Source organism: Onychostruthus taczanowskii, unplaced genomic scaffold, assembly GCF_017590055.1.
Source record: "Onychostruthus taczanowskii isolate IOZ18803 unplaced genomic scaffold, ASM1759005v1 scaffold2, whole genome shotgun sequence".
NCBI lineage: Eukaryota > Metazoa > Chordata > Aves > Passeriformes > Passeridae > Onychostruthus > Onychostruthus taczanowskii.
In genome coordinates, this window is record NW_024499239.1 from 1,328,188 (window position 1) to 1,348,349 (window position 20,162).

Below are 20,162 nucleotides of genomic sequence, written 5' to 3' on the forward strand. Positions count from 1 at the left end.
TTTATGCCACCATGTCAATGATGGCAAAGAAAGCCAAAAGCCTCCAGTAGAATTGTGGGTATTTGTCTAACTACTTTAAATTGTTGAGTTTGAACAAAATCTCACAAAGAATAAATCCCGATTTTTATATAGAGTAAAATCAGTTATCTCTGTGTACTTGCCTGTTCATACCATGAAGTTATTTTCCTGGTATATCTTATGTTTAGTGCACCTTGATTGGTTCATGGGAGATTGTTTTATTTCCCTCTTCTATGAGAGTGCTTATTTGGTATAGATTTCCCTCTTGCAATACCTCACACAGGTAGTGAAATGAGGATGGTTCTCCTGCATTATTTTAGCAGTCTTGGGTTGGGAGTAAATCTGCACATTCATGCCAACTGTGAAGATCTGATTCCTGCAGAGGCTGGTGTTGTCCTTCTTCTGCCAGCACAGATGAGATATTGGTTCCTGCCTCTGTTGGACAATTGTCTTGCCCAAGAGTGCTCTTTCCTGTGCTCCTAAGATACTTGCCTCAGTTAACTGTGTTGGATAATGTGAGGGAGAACTGGAGAAAGGGGAAGGGAAGTCTTTTTCTTTCTCTGTGTACCAGGTAGAAGTTGGCAGCAGATGAACTTTTTAGGTTGTGTTAAATGTGCTTTATTTTTTGTAGGACAGCGAAGCAGAGCTGGGGTGACAATACCCTTTATTTACTTTCAACATACAATAACTAAGCTTGGCACGCTCCCTGTTTCCTTCATTCTTGTCCCTCTGCATGCTCTGGGGAGTAGTTGCAGTATCTATGATAGTGTTTTATATGAAGCTGCTGATTTTTACTATTGTATCTATTTGAAATATCAGCCAGTTAAATCTCTCGATGTGATGGAGAAAATAACTGGAAGTAAGTTCCTGTTGTTCAGGCTGTAACAGTGTGTGTGTGTTGTCTATTTTTGCCTTTATAGCAGGAGCTCTTTCTTAAGTGAACTAAGAATTATTCTATTTTCAGATTGAAAAAAAAAAAAGGAAAGTGACTTCATAAAGTGATGACTGTCAGGAAGTGCTGGGTCTGTTCCAGTTATGCCAATCAGTTAAACTGTGAGCATGCAGAGGGGGAGAGAGGGGAGATGGCTCATGGCACATCTTCCAACTGCTGCACTCAAAACTATTGGGACCATCTGCTTGAGATTAAAGTGATTTAAGATGAAGGATGTAATCAATGCCTCAAATACTGGATTTCAGAATGACTGAGTTACTGTATTTCAGTGATGAGTGACAACTTGGACAAATGAAGGAATTACCTATCTAGAATCAACTTTAATAGGGAGAATAATAATGAACCTAAGTAGTGATTGTACATTTCACATTTAACACTTTCAGCCTGGACTTCTAGGGAAGGGAAGGAGAACAGAGAAAGAAAGATGATACAAAATTTAAAGAAGGAACAATTGAAAAACTGCTGAGGGAACAAGGCAAGGCTTTCCTTAGGTTATGTCAGATGTCACTTGCTCAAAGTTTCATCCCAGAACGCTGCTGCTTTTCCCATCCTACTACAAGGTCACTGATAAGGAGGTGATAGATGGAAGTGAAGTAGCAATAGAGACATCCCACCACCCCCACTGCATAGCAGCACATTCTTTCTTTTTAATCTTGTTTTGGATGAGAATGTTTGTGTATGGTTCAATACCAATATTTTTGGAAGGGTTTTAAAAACAGGATGAGCTTGGACCATATACTGCACATTATGTCTGAAGAGGTAAAAGCTGCTTTCATCTTTATGTAACTGTTCCTGCAGTTTTAGAGGTCCCTGAGCAACAGTCTCACTCTGCACAGGAGGCAGATCCAGCACTTTCCCAAGGAAGACTGTTAGGAAAGAGGGGAAAGTCATGCAACTCTGAAGAATCTGGCCTGGCAGGGAATGGAGAACCCTCATGAAGCAAAGCTGCATTGTGGTGACACTGTTGGGTGACAATCCTGGTTAGCAGCTATCTTGTACCTTTTCACTTCTATAAAGTGTAGGGGTTTTAAGACAACCCCACCTCCCCTCCCCCCCCCCACCCTTTTATGTGGAACAAAATTCCACCTTTTTGACCATCAACAGTACTCAAAAAGGAGGGCAGCTCTGTCTTCTCTGCCAGCATAAAGGCATAGAGTGTTTCACCCATGAGAGATGATAAAAGAACTGGTTTGTTCTCAACCTATTCCAGTGTCAGTGCATTGTGAGGTGAACCTTGGAGAAGGGAAATACACTGACAAAATACTCCTGGTGAAGGAGTGAGGGGGGACATTACAGCAGCTATGCTGTCAGTGAAGCCCTAGCAGAGATGATGATCTGCTGTTCAGGTACACCATCAGTAAAACTGGTAGTAGTGTGTCAATGACTACTACAACATACATGGCATGCTGGACAGGAAGCATTTATTTATGTGAGCAACACATTAACATGTGGCAAAGTTATACACTAAATTTATGTAGAAATCTGTTTCCCCCCACCCCTCCACACACCAGTCAACCAAACCAGGGGAAGAACTCTCAGTTAATTAAAAAAATTAATTGAAGAAAACAGATAGGAAGTGTTTCAGTAATTTTCTTTTTTGCATTCTGCAAATGGTAAGGAATCATCAAATAAAATAATAAATACAGAGAATAGCAACATACCTTTCCTTACATATTCAGATGTTTATTTTAAGGGAAATTAGGTTTCAGTCCAAATAATGATGAAAAACAGCTACAGCATTCCACACACTGAAACAAACTTGTTTCCTTTCTGGAGTGTCCCTCACAAGAGATACTCAAGAACCATCTGTATTTCATACTGTGCAATGTGCTCTAGGATGATTTTGCTTGAGCAGGGACCAGATAACCGCAGTGGTGGTCTCTTCCAACCTCTGCTACTCTGTGATTTTGTGTTTCATTCATTACCTGCCCAGCCATAGTCTGCTAAAGAACTTTCAGTTCGTAACCTAAACTGGACAGAGTTTTTTCTCTCAAGTCAAAGAATTAAAGTGCATAACAGCAGCTCTATCTTAACTGCTCACAAAGATTGTGTTCCATTTTCCTAACAAAAATAGTTCTCTGTGAAGACTTTGAGTACTCCATCACCAGTACATATACTGATACAGAATATGTGTGGACTACTTCTGGTGCAGATGTTTTGGATTTGTTCTAACCTACAAATAAAAGACATTTTTTACGCATGTAGGGAGCTATGGTTCCTATGACTGTTTACATATATACAAAATAAATTTAACTCTGCTGTCATTTGGGACTCGGGCCCATCTGAGGAGTCTGCAGAACTCATCCAGTTTCCACTAAAGCTTGAAACGCGGTCATACCTCTAGACAAATATCAGGGATATTTTCTTTTTAGCAAAAAAGTAGATTAGTAACTGTACAGTAGGTAAAAAGCACTCCTTAAAAAAAATACAGAAATTACACAAAAGGCTGTAGTAAAGTGCCTAGCAAGAATATAAAGGACAGGAGAATCAGTGTATGCAGACAAACAACATTGCATCCTTGCTACCCTGACTTCTTCACAAATTCTCCTGCATGCATTGTAACACTGACAATGGTCAGTATGTCAAAAAGAGAATTTTCACTTTATTATAGAAAGTATTAAGAGAGTTTAAAGCCAAGAGTACAGTCATATAATCAGAAATTATAATTTGGAGCATGATTAACTCGATTTTGTCCATACTCTACACAGTGAGAACTGCCAGGAACCCTCAAAGCCTGCTGACAGTGCTCTTCATGGAGACACAGCTCATGCCCATCCAGAGAGCAGATGTAGCTACAGACCCTGGCTCAGATCTGCTCTATGTTCACATCTGAGCTACCATCCTTTCTTTCTCTTTCTCCTCCCTTCATCAGTGACTGTTTCCCATGCCTCCATCAGTTTTCTGTGAGGGGCACAGCCTCTGGCTACAACAAAACTGCAGAATATTTAGGGCTATTGTGCTTTCCAAGTGTGACTTCTGAGACCTGGAGAAGCCAGGCATTTCTTGATCCCCTATCCCTGTCTTTTCTCTACATTGATCCCCAGCCTTACTGGGAGATCTCAGAGCCCTGGACACAGAAACCGACATTAGAGAGATCCATTTCCATGATGTGTTTTGCTGGGGAGGAAATCTTTTGTCTTTACAGAAGAATATGGTGCAAGACACACTGAAGCTGAATTTGAACTTCCTACTTATTTTTAAATGCATGCTCCATGACAAACCACCCTGTGACTAACTGCATAAAAAACAAGACTCTACAGATAGAGAACCTGAAGTGTTAAAAAATATATTTTCCCTCTCCCCCTTATCCCTTGACAAGTTCGCCTTTAAACAAACACGAATATGAGGTAAGCTGACAGAACAACACCGAATAAAGAGCTGCAAAAAATCTTTTGGTAACTAGATCTCTGCAGGCATAATGTAAACTGTATGCTACCTTCATGCTAGTTTAAAAAAGGTGTTCTACATCAAGGGATCCACACTCTGGCACTTCTGGCAATAAACAGATGTTTTCAGGCTGGTAAAATTTTTAGATTTAAAAGAAAAAATAAAATAAATATTTTCCCTCACTAAAGAAAAAAAAAAAAGCCACATTTTGCTACACCAGCTATCACTTAAGTTGCAAACCCAAGAAAGACAAATTTTGAAGTTACCTGCTGGTAGAAGAGTTAATGATAGTATCTTTTGCTTTCAGAATTACATCATTAGTCCTGCTGCCAGTTTCCTAAACAAGTGACTGGCATCTTTACACTGTGAACCAACTTACTAAGTAACTCAGGTTTGATAATAGAAGTACTTCCCTGTTTCAACCAAACTCAGCACAGTCTGAGGTTTTCACCTTTCTTTTTTGACTTCTCTTTTTATCTAGTCCCCTAGAAAGCATAACTAAGTTCCTCCTAAAGTTGTTTTCAGAGTAGAAATTTGCATTTAAATGTAAACACTGATACCTTAAATGTAGTGTATACAAAAGGCACAAGACTAATTAGAGTTGTGTTGCTGAAACTTCCTTGACTTTGAAAGTCAAAAATGCATCTTTTATTTTGGTCAGTAAACGGATCCTAAAAAAGCTGCTAGCTCCTAACTTAATTGAATGGGATTTCCTATGTGCAGCAGCTTGGCATTTTGGTATTGCAATCAAAAGCCCATTGTCCTGTAAATGCAAATATCACAAGTTATACCAGTAAGTCACCTTGACTGCACATGGTATTCATTAAGTTATGCAGTAAGAAAGGCAGTGTCTTGAAGAAAAAGTGAAAAAAGAAATCTGAGACAAATATTAATAGGAAATTGGGAGCTTGAAAGACAGTGGCCCTCAGTAACTAACACAGGTTAGTAAAAAGCCTTTTGGATCAAAGTTCAGGGTCAGCATTTGCTTTCCAAAGGGGTAAGAGCTCCAAATGGGACAACAAAATCCCATTTCATAGGACTATTGTGTGAAGCTTCTATTAAAATCCCCAGCTGGCCGGTTTCATTTATGTATTACCCCCCTGAACACAGGCTTTTCATCACATCACTGAGCAGTGGCCCACTGTAGCATTCATTTATCCAAAGGATTGTTTTCCCTCTCAACAACTTTTCCAACTATCTGTACTGCAGACCTTTGGGAAAACAGAGCTTTTACAATGTTTTCAAAAAAATGTTCCAAAAACAGTCAGACACTTGACTTAGGTTTTCTTCAAAAATTGCTTATCAAGGGCTCAAAAGAAAATACAGTCTACCAAGCCACTAAACTATTCCTAATCAACACTGGCTGTTCTCCCAATTCATAAAGCCAGTAGTGCAAAAATTTGATTTTCAAGTCAACTACTTACAACAATTTCAATTAAAAGGTGAATTTTCAAAACCAAGCCAAGAACATGAACTGATAGTAAGGAGTTCACATTTTTCTTGTGCTGAATATCAAAGTAAAACCAGCCATTGAATTTTTACAATTGTAAACGTAGACTTTTTTTACCACTTTCTAGTACTCAATCATCCTTCACCATTCAAACCCAGTAATTTTAAGTTGAAACATCCTTTATATGGTTCAGAAGTAGTATGTTTAGTTTTGTGTTTCAAGCAGTGACATGGAGACAGCTAATCATCTGTCAAGTTTGTTTTCTGAGCACATCCATAGAGGAGCAGACAGGAGCAGCTGGCCAACAGGGCTGATACTTGGAAGAATGCATCTTCCTTCCAACAACAGCTTGTTCTTAAACTGGAACAGAATATTAATCACAAAACACATTATTACAATCTAAGAATACTTAAAAATTATGTTATTGCAACAAGTCTCATCAGCTTGAAGGGGAAAGTGACTAACAGAATAAAAATCCCACCCTGAAGAGGAACCCAATAAGACTGTTCACAGGTATGTTATTAATCTACTTCAGGATGACAGTGATAAGTACTGACTACACAACAAGCAGGCCACCAGTTTATAAAATGACACAAGCTATTTTTACTTCCAGATACCAACATAATTAAAAAATAATTCTCTATTACATTAGTGTAAACTACATCTGGCACTTTCAGTAATCAGTCCTCTGGTGAAATATGAAGTATTATAGGATGCAGGATATTGAACAGATCCTCCAGTGGGACAGAAATTCTAGTTCTAATACACTGGCAGGGGCTGCTGGCTGTATTTTTCATATTTAAGGTGGAATTACTTGGTTTTGTTGTGGTGACTTCAGCAGCTGTATTTAAAGTATTCTATTCAATCCCTAGGAACAAATATAATTACTATATTGACAATAATGTAATGAAGTTACATGTGAAGTAGCTAAAAGAACTTTTTATATAGAGGCTCTTATTCCAGCAACTGTATGTGACATTTATGTAGACAGTAATCTATCTTTTTTGTTACTTCTCCAGAAAGTTTGAACTGCCACACAGAAATATCTCAGAGCTAAAGGTATAAGCAATCTGGTGCTTGTGCTCATACGCAGAATTAGTAGTTCTTACTGCCCTTCTGAAAGTGCATGAATCCAAGTGAGGCAAAACCACCTTCCAGGAGCCCCTTTATGTGACTTTAGACTTACTCTTTGGAACATAACCTCCTCTGAAAGTAGTCTCTCTTTAAAAAGCCATGTTCCAAAATGGATGCCTCCAAAAAGAAAAACCAACACCAAACAAAACCCTCAAACCCACAGAGTGAAGTAATCTGACTGCAAACACGACTCTTGCTCAGACCTTTTCTTCTTAAAAGAAGAAAATAATTTAAAGAGACCACAAGATGTTTATCAAGCTAAACTGATGGGAAAATCCACCCACTTTTAACATCTTTAGAACAGTCACAGACTATGTTTGATATTCAGAGTAATATGAATGACAAAGTTCCAATAAAATGTACACACTCTTCAAAGAAGACAGTAAAGTAACAGAAGGTAAGTAATTTAGTCTTTTCCAGAAGCTGCTGTTTTGTTGAAAGACCTGATGGATTAAACAGTGCAGAAATGCAACGTTTTACATTTTGAACAAAGGGTTAGAAATGAGGGGTTTATATTCTATTAAAATATCATACACAGAGCAGTGAAAATTGCAGACACCGTATGAGTTTCCTTCACTCATCTCTTTAACTCTGTTCATCTGACACCCACATTTTCAACACCTCTAACACTTTACACCATCATCAAGTTTGCAGATGTACCTATATCTGGAACTCTGTCTTCATCACTGAACACAAAACCAGAATGTCAGGGCCAAGAGGTTTGAAATTTCCCTCATGAACCAAACTGAACTTTCGGGAACTTTTTGGTACCAGCTATGGGCCCATCTGTTGGTATCTGCACACATACTAGTTTTATAATCCACCTTGACAGTGCAAATGGGTCTAGTAACAATCACTGCAGTTCCCTGATGACTTCCCATGCCTTTCATTTCTTCCATGAGGGACCATGAGCAACCTCAGAGCCATGACAGCATGTCCAAGAGTCACACCACACATAAATGAAGGACGTTCACTTGAGATGCTTTTTCAGGATGACTGAAAATGTGCTTCCAACACCAGGGAAGAAATGACCTTGCTGCAACAACTCCTCCATACCAATTATTTGGTATACAAAAATTCTTAGGGTTGGAGTCAACCTTTTTATACAGTTTTAAATAAAAAATAATTTCATTCCATAAGTTTTGGCGGAGTTAGCTATATTCAAGTACTAGAGTGAATGTGATGATTGTGTTCATTCTCCACAACCCAGGGTAAATGTCAGCTCCTGTTATGTACCTAACAGAATTTAATAGCTGCTTCTCCAACTTGCTTTCTGAGAAGTCTGTGTTGCAAGATATTAATGCAAGAAATCAAGAAAATATCAGCTGTTTTTTGACAATAGGTGATTAAATCCTCAGGAAGTCATATGGACACCTTTTTTCTTCAGTAGGCAGCAAGTTTTTACTATTAAATAGGATGCAGCTCAGTACCTGACTCAGAGCAAGACTATATAGCTTATATAGTAGACTAAATTATTTTTGCTTCATCATTTGATAGACTTTTACCTGTTTTAGCAGGCAAAGCCATGACCTTTTCATTCAGTGTTAAGAACCAGCCTAATTTTCAAACTCAGCATTAGAAATATTGGCTGAACAGCTTGAATACTCACAATTTTCAGTATCTTTCTAAATAAAGGCAATAATAATACTATACTGGACTATTACCTAAAAAGCAATGAGTATTAAGATCAAATTAATTTGCAAACATGACACATCAAGAAATAGGAGGTTTAGTTTAAAACTGTGAATTCATGTGCTACTACACATGGTAAAAAATTAACTGAAATAAAGAAGACACATAGGAAGTATTTTAGTAATTTTCTTTTGTGCAATCTTCAAATGGTAAGGAATCATCAAATAAAATAATAAATACAGAGAATATTAACAAACCTTTCCTTACGTATTCAGATGCTTCTTTTAAGGGAAATTAGGTTTCATTTTCCATGGTTAATGCAGGATTGCTCATACCTTAAAAGACAAAAAATAGTATTCCCACAGAAAAAGGTCTCATTTCATGATTTCATTATTTCAGCAAATTTATTACATTTCATTATTTCAGTAAATAATACAACTATGAATTAACAATCATTTTAATGACATTACTCTATTACCAAGTCATGTCCTGACCCGTGTCTATTACATAGCTTTTCACTAGCTGCAAATAGGTGTCACCTCTTTTATAAGAAATTTGTTGTCAAAGGTGCTATCGAGCCTAGCTTAAAAAATAATTAGCACCTACTGGTATCAGTGTTCTGATATCCCTTGGTCAGGCTTAAATGGGAAAGGCACAGCAGCTTGACACATGGAACTTGCTACAAGCATGTATTTTGAAAAAGCTTCATGAATTTTCGTTCATGAATACAAGCCATGTGACCACGGTCATTGTAACAATATATCCTCCAAAATTAGTTTATACAACCTAAATCACTGCAGCATAAGTGAGCTCCTTACCAACTTTGCCCTTGTCAGCCTTTGCAGCAGTTTCTGGCCAAGATGGTGCATCTGTAAGTAGGTGGCTCTGGGAATCGCGCAACGGCTTTGCAGGAAACAGATGGTTCTCACTGCAGCACCAATAAAAAGAACATTAGTGAACTGCAGTAATTTTTCATCATCTTACCACACGTTACAAACAGTTTGTCATACGCAGTATTTTCCTTATCTCACCTTGCTTCTTGTCTGATGAATCACTACTTTTTTATCATTATATACATTACACTGTGGTTGTCACAAGTGCAAGCACAATCTATAAAGCACAGGGATTATTAATTTGACAGCTACTTTATATTAATACATGTACTTCAGCCCCAAATGCACTCTTACCTATATTCTTCTTCACTACAACAAAACTGACAGGATAAGTAGTGGAGAGAACACCTCCAAAATCACTTTCCTAACGTAAGCTACAGAATGCTGGGGTAAGACAAAACATCAGTAAACAGCAAGCTGAAATGTCATATATTTCTTTTATGAATAAAAGATTGTCAGTATGATTTCATTATCATTTCTTAGCCTCATGTTCAGTATACTTATCAAATGTTTCAAAAGAGATGAAATGTGAATTTATTCAAAGGAGAATATGCATACTTTTCACACTTTAAAGAAGTCATGTCCATTAAGGATAAGAATTAATAAAACATGTTCTATTATCAGCAGAAACAACACTTAATATTCAGCTTCCTGTGCTTTGGCCCAAGTGCCATTAGGGATGATTCTCTCATATGGAGCAGCTTTCAGCAGACAAGAAAAAGCAGGCATCCCCAAAAGCCATGGATGTGTATCACAGGCAGTGTAACTAACCATCTCACATGTATGCATAAAGAGTACTGCTGATATTGATTGTTAGGCAGGTGTGAAAAATTCAGGTCCTGGAATGTCACTGAACAGAGACAAAGCACATCAGGGGAAAAACCCACCCTGCCTCATTTCCATATACTTAAATATAAATCTGAAGATTACCTTCATTTGCTTACCACTTTTCAGTATATTATACATCATTTTGTTTGTGTGTGCACAGGAAAAAAAAAAAGATCAACTATATGAAATGGGTAACAAAAGCAGATTACCTTTTGGATGTTGAATGAAGTACACCAGGTGTGGAAGCTTGCTCAGGATCCTGATTAACAAGGCAAGTTGGAAAGGAGCAACCATCCCCTAAACTGAAAAATTCAGAATTAGTGTCATACGTACAAAAAACCTCTCAACTTTGAAGAGGTTTTTTTATTTATTACTATATATTATTTCAAAAAACTAGCCATCCCCCAAACACTCTGGATGCTGATTATTCAACAGTTTAAACAAATTAAGCATTAGCAACAGCATACCTTGAAAACACGGGCAGCAACCAGTATTTCTTCTCATCACCAAACACCTGCCTTAGGTTTTTGCTGAAGCCCAGGCTAAAACCATTCTTATCTGTTCTGTGACGAAATATGGGCGCTCTGAATACCTCTTAAAAGAAAAAGATTAGTTAGACCTCTTTGCAGGTTACTCTCCCACCAGTACTTAGGCAATTGCTTTGCCATTCACCCTAGAGGAAAGGCTATACTGCCCAAATGACTGAGAAAGAGAGTGAGAGCACTCTTGGAAGCCAAAGTCAGTGAGTGCTACACAGGCATTGTGTGTGTGGAGCATATCCAGGGGCTGAGGAAGGGTGCAAGTCTTTTTCACCCTCCTCCCTCATCAAGGCAAGGAAGGGTGAGGAACTCAGTTTTTAAGAAGGCATGGTATGTTTATATGAAGATTTCAGTCTGTGATTATACCACAGACAGCGTTCAAGAAAGAAAAACCTAAACAAAGGTTTTCTTACTTTTTCTTACAGACAAAGTAATGGAGAAGAATAAAAAGTTAACCTACTTCAGTAGTAAGACTAGCTTTACACACACACTGGGGTATGAAAATACTGTGTGTTTTTACCACTGCGTAAAGAAACCTCTTTGCTCATAGACCCAGACTATTCCCCCTGGCTATCCAACCTAAATTTCTGGAGAAGAGAGCTAAATATAGCTTCAAGTGTTGCAAAGTGCCTGAAGCAGAAAATTCATTCACTTTTCACCAAGTGACTGATAGCCATTTAATTCCCTTAATTGGCTGTACATAGCAGGCAAGCTCTGTCCTGATGTCCTGGCAGTACAGCTCCCACAAACCATGTCAGAACCATGCTGAGACTGTCCTTCTGCAGTCAAACCCCAGCCAAGAGCTGCTGGAAATGACCTTCCACATGCAGTGTGCATTAATTACAATGGGGTTTAAAGAAGGGGGAAGGGAAAATGGGGGCATCCTTTCAGATGCCCGTATTAAGCTAGGAAAAGAATGCCCAGGATGATTTAAGCACAGTAACACTTAAAGCTATCATGGCTTCATCACCAAATTACTGCATTTTTAAGGCTTCACATATTGAGCAATTTCCCAAAGTAAAATGGGAAGAGACACCGTCATGGCTTCATCACCAAATTACTGCGTTTTTCACATATTGAGCAATTTCCCAAAGTAAAATGGGAAGAGACACCCAGATCTTTCTGAGTAACTTAAGTATGCAGGAAACATGTTATATTACCAGTATTGGATTCCATTTGTTTTGAAAACACAAAATGTTGAATTAGAAGTGTAATGCATTACGATTACCTCTGAAGAAATTTTTTGCACTATAATTGTAAGATCACTTTATAAACAGAACACTAATTTATTTCCATTCAAATAAGCATCTTTAATAAAACTTTTCTCTACTTATACCTAGGTAGAAATTAATACCAGTAAAAAATTGTTGAAAGTCAATGATTTGCTAGAATACTGAAGAAACTCAAAAATCCTAGAGGAAATCTTGAAGGAAACAAGCTTTCTTCCATTGATACAGATACCTATTTTCAAAGTCTTCCATTAATCACCAAAATCATCATTAACAAATCCAAAACTAGGAAAAAACAGGTCAATTCATTGACCTACTTTAAATCAGCTTACGTCAACAGGAAAGCATTTAGAGATTTAGAAATTTTAATGACTACTTCGCAAATTGGCATTATTACAGTCCAGCATGCAGTAGAGAACAGGCACTGAAGTCTTCTGGACTTTATTTATGTTTATTATGTTTTGTGATCAGACACATGTGCATTCAAACATTACATGTTAGATGGACTATGGCGTGCTCTCACATTTATTAGGAATTTATCTTGATTTATTTAAATTTTTTTAGTTTATTCCGTTTCTGCTAACAAACTGTGGGTGGAAAGCAGTGAGAGGAAGAATGCTGAATTTATTAATAACTTGGCCCTTTTGGGCAAGAGAAAGAGTCAAAATTTCCAGGGAACAGAAGAACTTGGGAGTCTTCTAACCAAGATGCAAGGAACCGGTGTAGAATTTCGCACTTCCTCCATTACTCCCGTGCACATAAGATACATTTATTATTTACTTTTTGCTGTCAAACAGAGAAGCATTAAATCTACTTACCTAATGTAGATTTATTCTTGCTGACAAGCCAACAGTGATACCCAAAGAGAGAAGACAAACTGACAGAAAACATAGCTGCAGCAAAGAATAAAAACATGATGTGGAACTTGGCTTGAGTATCAGGAAGGCCATTCTGAAAATTAAAAAAAAAAGCCATTAGAATTGGGGAAATAGCTATTTTATTTGATTATTAATAATCCCCTATTCAGCCAAATCAAATTCAGCACACAGAAAAATACACCACACAACAAGAATATCAATAAATGGATTATACACCTTCTATGTACAGACAGCCATGCAATTAGGTTGGTGACAGCATCTAAGTTAAAGAAACAGGCTCTTTCTTGGGAAACTATAAATACTGAGAGCAAGAATCTGAAACTTAGATCTGAACTTTGAAGTGGTTTTTAGAGAAGAATAATTTGAAAAAAATGAAGGCTATGATTGCATATATAGGCTATACTTTTGTGCATGACATTAGAAGATACTAGCTTACAATGCAATGCCTTGGAATCACAGAATGCCTTGGCCTGGAAGGGACCTTAATCATTTAGTTCCCAATGCCCCACCATGGACAGGGGTACCTTCAGCTAGACCAGGTTCCTCAAAGCCCCATCCAACCCGGCTGGAACACTTCCAGGAATGGGGAATTGATAACTTCTCTGTTCAACCTGTTCCAGTGCCTCACCACCCTCACAGTAAAGAATTTCTTTGTAATACCTAATCAATATCTGCCCTCTTTCAGCTTACAGCCATTTCTCCTTGTCCTGTCACTACATGTCCCTGTAAAAATGTCCATCTTTAGTTTAGGTCCCCTTAGAATCTTGGCTTTCTTGCACAGTAGTAACTTCACACACTTGAAGACAATACAAAAGATCAGAGTACTTACTGTCCAAAACTTGATAAAGTACTGCAAATCTGTTGCAGCGATGAAAAGGCAATACAGTAACGAGTAAGCCAAGAAGAGAAGAAAAAATTTGTAATTGGAGAATCCTACACAGTTGTTCACCCTGATAAAAAGAAACAAATAAACACGTAAGCATGAAACATCATGAAAGTTTTCTTTGCTTTAATCCAGTTTAAATGAAACTTATTTACTCTAAAAACATTTATACCAGCGTGTAAACCAAGTTTTACTTCCTATCTCTGCTGCCTGAAGCTACTGGAATGGATTTAGCTTCAATTTGCAAATCAGTGTAGTAACCCAAATCAAAACACCACCACCACAAAAAAAGCCCAAACAACTTTACCAGCTAACAGTGCTTTCAACAACTTACTGAAATTAAATTTTCACTTATGATATGAAACTTCTTCTCAGCACATCTGATGTAAATGTGATTGCAGTTAGCTATTTTTTTTTTTTAGTTTGCAGGTAAGTATCCATGTTATACCATTAGGCATACTGCATGTCAACAGGGACAGTAACAAGCCAGGAACTGAAACTTAACTGAATTTTTTGAGAATAAAAGCAGTCTCATTTAATCCAGATCCTCCTTCATTAATCATACTATATGCTTAAAACTTCTCATACTATAAAACTTCTTAGTAAGATTCTCAAATGTAAGAGCATTCATAGGAGATTCCTGAAAATATTTATATTTACATAAAATGAGGGAAATGCTACTCTGGAATAGAAAACATTCCATACCAGTGACAATATGACAGGGAATAAGACATTAGAAACACATCTAAATGTTAAAATAAATCTCATTTTATTATTTTCACTTATGGGCTTTAAGATCACCTGCCTCCCATTTGCAAAGATTTTTATACATGATAATGAGCAACTAGTATAGACTATGATGATGAGGGTGCATTTAGTACCCTAGTAGCTTCCCATTAGAGACAACATACAAAGTATTAGGAATTTTAGAGGTCGATTAAACATATAATGATATTACACCCACCAAATGAAAAAGTATTGGAGCGCTCCCCATGGGTGTTTTATTGGTAAACTGCTTCCTCTTTTATTTGGTTGTATTGAGAAGCTAATCAAAATTATCTTCGCACTAACCTTGACAGAACTCTTCAAATGAGTTTTAAAAAAACCTAACTGATACTGTCAATTCAATTGGCTGTCAAAATGATCAGCCAATTAAGAGAAGACTACATCCACAAAGATACCTGTGTATTGACAAATAATTCTTAAAGAAAAAAAAAAAAAAGCACGTGTGGTGAGACTCAACTTTAGCTTCCAAAAGTGCAGGACAAGTTACCACAATTGTTCTCTTCTTTAGGGAGATGGTGATGCTAATGGCAGAAGGTATGCTAATCAGATAAGGGTAAAATCTTCAAATAGCAAAGAAATTTTCACTGTACCTTACTGTTACCCATTCTCAGGGTGGGTAGTGAGTTGGGTCAGTCTGTTCTACGTTTTATTTAGACAAGACGTAACATCTTGGCTAAATATTAAATTTTGCATTTTCATTTAAACATGCAGCAATAGCTAAGCATTCATATTAACTACAGTTAAGCACTCACAACAGATTGTTCTAATTAAGGAAGATATATTTGTAAGCTCATCATTATTCTTATCGAAAACTAAACATTACATTCTCCACAGTGAAGTGGGCTTTTTCATTAAATATGTGAAAGTAAGCAATTTAGGTTCAAGTTTTCTATGATGATCCTACTTTCCTTTCAGGGTACTTATTTTAGAACTGTTATTGCTAAAGGCACTGTTTGATGTGAGGAAAAAAAAATATCAAATGAAATGTTATTCCCCAAAGATGAAATTTTTTGTATCAATGTGCTGTTTTGCACAATGTCACGTGGCACACATGCCAAAATAAACTTGCATAAAATAAATTGTTATGCTCCCTTCAAATTTGACAAGGCCCCAGACTGCAGAGGTCTTATTGGAAAAGAATCTCCTTCATCAGAACACTGAAGAGAAGGTAAACACCAAGGTTTTGTAATTGTACTGTTTGAGCATGTAGCATCAAATCTCAAATCTCAAGAATGGTGGTTAGATTGGAAGTCTAACATTTCTGAGTAAAACTGATAAATATACCAACAACCAGCTAAATAATGGTATGTTATTGCAGTGAAACATTCATACAGTCAGAACAGTCCAGAATAACAATTTGGATTACAGCTAACATGTTAAAACACTATTTGCAAGTACAAGAAGAATATGTATCATTCCTGTCTGATGGTTTAGTTTACTGAAAATGCTAGGCAAAGAAATAATTTACTGAAGGTGATGCAATTCAGTTAACAAAAAGCATCACAGAACCCAGGAGATGCTAACTATTTGGATCACTCAAAAGATAAAGGAGAGATGTTCTGAATTATTTCTAAGGTATTCCTAAATGCACCTTGTTAGTACTAAGAGTGTTATATACAAACGGTATTTTTGGTGATGCCTCAAACCATTGGATTCCCACCAGCATGTCCATCTGTATAGAGTGAGTAGCAGCAGCACTAGAAATGCCCAATGCATCACTTAAACCTTTCAGAGTAGTTAGTGGGCACTTAGCATTAAATATTTCTGTTTATCACAGCGCTTCCATTAGTGCCGGAGTGACAGCCAAAATAAAGCTTGCCAGAGAGCAGAAGACAGCTAACTTGGGGCTAGGACATGACAACCTCTCATTACCTCTGCCTTCCAAGAGCTTCATCTTACTTTCCACAGATTATTTTTACCCATCCTCTCTCCAGAAATCCTTCTGGCAGAATATTAGAGAGAGACAGCTCTCATTGCTGTTTCCCTGCTCTCCCTAAGCATCACAGGAGTTCTTTCCCCGTTCATTCCCATCCAACTTGCTCCCACCAAAAAATCACAACATGAAAAGAAAAGCAGAACCTAATGATGTTCAGAGAGGCTGAAGCCCATCCATTATACTGAATTGCACCCTTAATTTTGTTGGCAAGACAGCCATATATTTCCCTAAGAACCTTTGAACGTGGGTCTTTACAGGTGACTATAAAACTTGATCAGCACCTCTGCAGTATTCCAAAACTCTTTCATCTCTTCCACATAGTTCTTTTTTTCAGGGTGAGCAAGGAGCTGTGAACATCTGCTCAAATTAGGAAAAAACACAAAATACCTCTTTTTCTAATGAATTTCTGTTAGATGGAGGCCAGAACACCTCTCCATCAAGAAGCACTACACATCTTTCAATTACCTTCTCTACTTGTATTTTTATTTTTTGCACCCATGGCTTATTAGATTAAAACCAATGAGCAGTGTAAATACTCTCTCAAACTGGGTATGTTTATGTTGTTAAATTAAGAAGAGTGGAAACATATAGAGTATGCAAATGCTACTGAGAGGAAAACAGAGTTTCTCTAGAAGTTTCTGCCCTAGTGAAATAACACTTCACTGTCCCTTTACACAAAACCTAAGTACTGTTTATAATCTGTTATTTGATACAATGGATTTTCAGTCTGAAATTGAAGCTTTTTTTTTTTTAGTCTGAAATTGAAGGACATTTTCATGTAAATGTCTTAAGACATAAAAGCACAAAATAATGCCAAACAGACCACAGAGCTTATAAGAAGTGTTTATAATAATGAATAATAATAGTCATATTGAGACTCTTCACTGATATTTTGTCAGAAATAGCCTGGCAACTGTTTACTGTTTTTCTTAGTTTTCGACAAGGCAGCTATTAAAAACCTGAAAAAAGGAAACTGTCTTTTTTGTTCTAGGAAATTTGCTCCACATTCAATGGTTTTACCTGTTTACTTTGTTGTGGCCTTGTTTGTGGTTTTTTTTAAGAAGCACACTACTATTACTGAACATCCTCAATTTTCACATGCTGATTATTCCTACAGCAAAAAAACTCTATACTGCTAACTATTTCTTTCTATTGTATCTACCATGTAGATGCAAAATAAGATGAGATGCTTAAAATCAAATTACATTATGGCAGATGCTGTAGTCAGGACCAAGAGAAACAGGGGGACCACAGCACCCCTTCCTGCCCCAGAACAGAGCCTCCTCTGTCCTAGAATTTGATATAAGAAAGTGTCAAAACAACTGCTTAGAACCATCTACCATTCAGTTTGTCCAACACAGGGGATTCTTCTTTTCTGATCATTTTATATGGTGAAGAACTGCCATGTACTATTCAATCCTCTAAACTTGGACCTTACTAAGCAATTGCCTTTAATTATTTCTGTGAGATACACCTGCCAAACTGACATAAAACTAATTATACATCCTGTCTACCCATTGGTTCCAAGGGCTGCTAAGAAAAGAGAGGCGAACAAAACCACTGTGTGGGCAGCAAAACGAGGGAGGCAGAGCGGAGAAAGAACGAAAGAAAACAAAGAACCCATAAAACTGGAAGTGCTAACCTGGTGTTTCCAGCAAGCCCACTCCAGCTGTCCTGGGAGCCTTGGTAAAACGAACTAGGCACAGCCTTGCCCTTTAGTTTCAAACCTAGGGTAGCACTTCACCCATCATTGCAACTAAAGCACAGTAATAGTCAAACTTGATGAAGAAAAGATGCAATTCTTAAAATAATTTCTCACTGATCAGAAGTCTACTTCATCCATACTTGTAAAAACATAAAGAAGTACCTCACTTAAAGGTCCAAGAAAAATTATATTTGAACTTCTTTCTGTATGTCACAACTAGGAAAAGAAGACACTCAGTAAATAACTCCAACAGGTCTGCAACAGGTCTGTAACCTCACGTATACATCCAACTCTAGGAATGCTGAAGCATCATCATCATGGCAGGCCCCACAAAAGTCTATTTTACCACATCAGAACATAAGAAAAGAAAACCAATAGGACACTCACCAAGGGCAGTGATGATCCATTTTCAAAATGCATCTTTTAAAAAGCCCCAGCAAAATTCCAAGCATCGCCAAAAGAAAAAAAAAAACGTCAGAAGCAAGTTACATGCAAGATTTAAATTATTTACATACAGATTAAGTATTATCCATATTTACTATATGTTATATCATCTGTTTAATAAGTATATCTGTTTAAAGTCACATAATACAGTTTACCTACAAGGGAACAGGAGAAATGGCAGATAAGCCAAACTGGAAACATTTGATGTCAAGAACTTATGATTTAAGAAAATGCAATCTATAGAATTTGGTCAACTTTAGCATTTGGTCCTCAATCCAAACAGGATTTTCAACTACTGTTTTTCTACTGGTAGACCCTTAGAAACTGGGCTAATTCAATTATTATGTAGTGATACAGCTAAATGTATTTCCAAGAATATGGTCTGTTTTTATAGAATATATACATCTTTTATGCAAACAGAAAAGGTTTTTAAGAGATTACCTTGTACAAAAAATCCCAAACACTTTTGCAATTAATCACTCTCAATAAAATGTTCACAAGAAAATCAGATATGATTGAAATGAACAAATTTTGATAAGGATAAAATAAAGGTATTCTACAAAATATGTTAATTAATTGCATTCTGCAAATTTCACTCACATTTTGTGGATAACAAGTCACCTTTTTCCTTCACTAGAAACACACATGACTATGCTCCTATTTTACACTGCAACCACCATTCCATAGAACACAACCAAGATGCTCCTCCTGCCTCAACTCTGCCTCTCTTTCAGTGCCTCTGCTGCTTTCCTGGACAAAGCAGTGTCTTCTCCACCTCACAATCCTGTTGTAGTCTTTGATCAACTGAAGAGTATTTGGAACAGCCTTAAGGCTAAGAATAAACCTCCCTTGGAAGAAATGTATTCCCTCAAAGTTAAAAATACAAAGCACTGGGGGCCAGAGTGAAGAAACACAGAGACATCCAAGCTCACTGCAGAAGGGTCAGAGAGAACAGCCAAAAGAAAGATTAAATTAGAAAGCAATCAGACTTCTGGAAAGTATGGATATGAACTTCCTTTTGTGCGAGACAAATAAGAATTTAATTTTATGGCTTTGGTTAGAAGTGGGAAAATGCTTGGCTGTTTCTTTCTTTAAACAAAAGTAACCTGCAAGTTATCCAGTAAAAAATAGGATATTAAGTGTATTACCTCAGATGTAAGTGACATCATGATTAGATTGAGATGGGTAGTGATGCTTATTCAGATTCTAACAAAAGAAGCACATTTTTAAAATAATCTATTTTTGGTTACATTCTTAAGGAAAATTCTTTATTAATATTTATAATTTTTAACCATTATGTAAAGAATATATAAGACCATGTAATCCATGCTGGCATCGAGGGAGCCATGAAATGAATTAGACTAAGCTACAGACTTCCTTAAAAATACGTAAATGAAAACTAAATCTAAAAAAAAAAAAAAAATCTAAGGAGGGGGAAAGTGTATCTGCCAAAATATTAAGCCTGAAA

General features: G+C 37.0%; 1 protein-coding gene across 2 annotated transcripts in view; it reads right to left on the reverse strand.

Moving 5' to 3' along the window:
* Positions 1-2,369: 2,369 nt before the first annotated feature.
* ZDHHC2 (zinc finger DHHC-type palmitoyltransferase 2) overlaps positions 2,370-20,162 on the reverse strand; it is a 35,599-nt gene continuing 17,806 nt past the window's right edge. For both annotated transcript variants that reach the window (XM_041403022.1, XM_041403023.1), the window contains exons 6-13: positions 18,638-18,670; positions 13,770-13,890; positions 12,881-13,013; positions 10,762-10,888; positions 10,504-10,596; positions 9,392-9,501; positions 8,831-8,908; positions 2,370-6,167 (exon numbers count right to left, since the gene is read on the reverse strand). In XM_041403022.1, the coding sequence (XP_041258956.1) occupies positions 8,868-8,908; positions 9,392-9,501; positions 10,504-10,596; positions 10,762-10,888; positions 12,881-13,013; positions 13,770-13,890; positions 18,638-18,670 (658 nt within the window). In that variant the 3' untranslated portion in view covers positions 2,370-6,167; positions 8,831-8,867. The remainder of the gene's footprint in view (positions 6,168-8,830; positions 8,909-9,391; positions 9,502-10,503; positions 10,597-10,761; positions 10,889-12,880; positions 13,014-13,769; positions 13,891-18,637; positions 18,671-20,162) is intronic.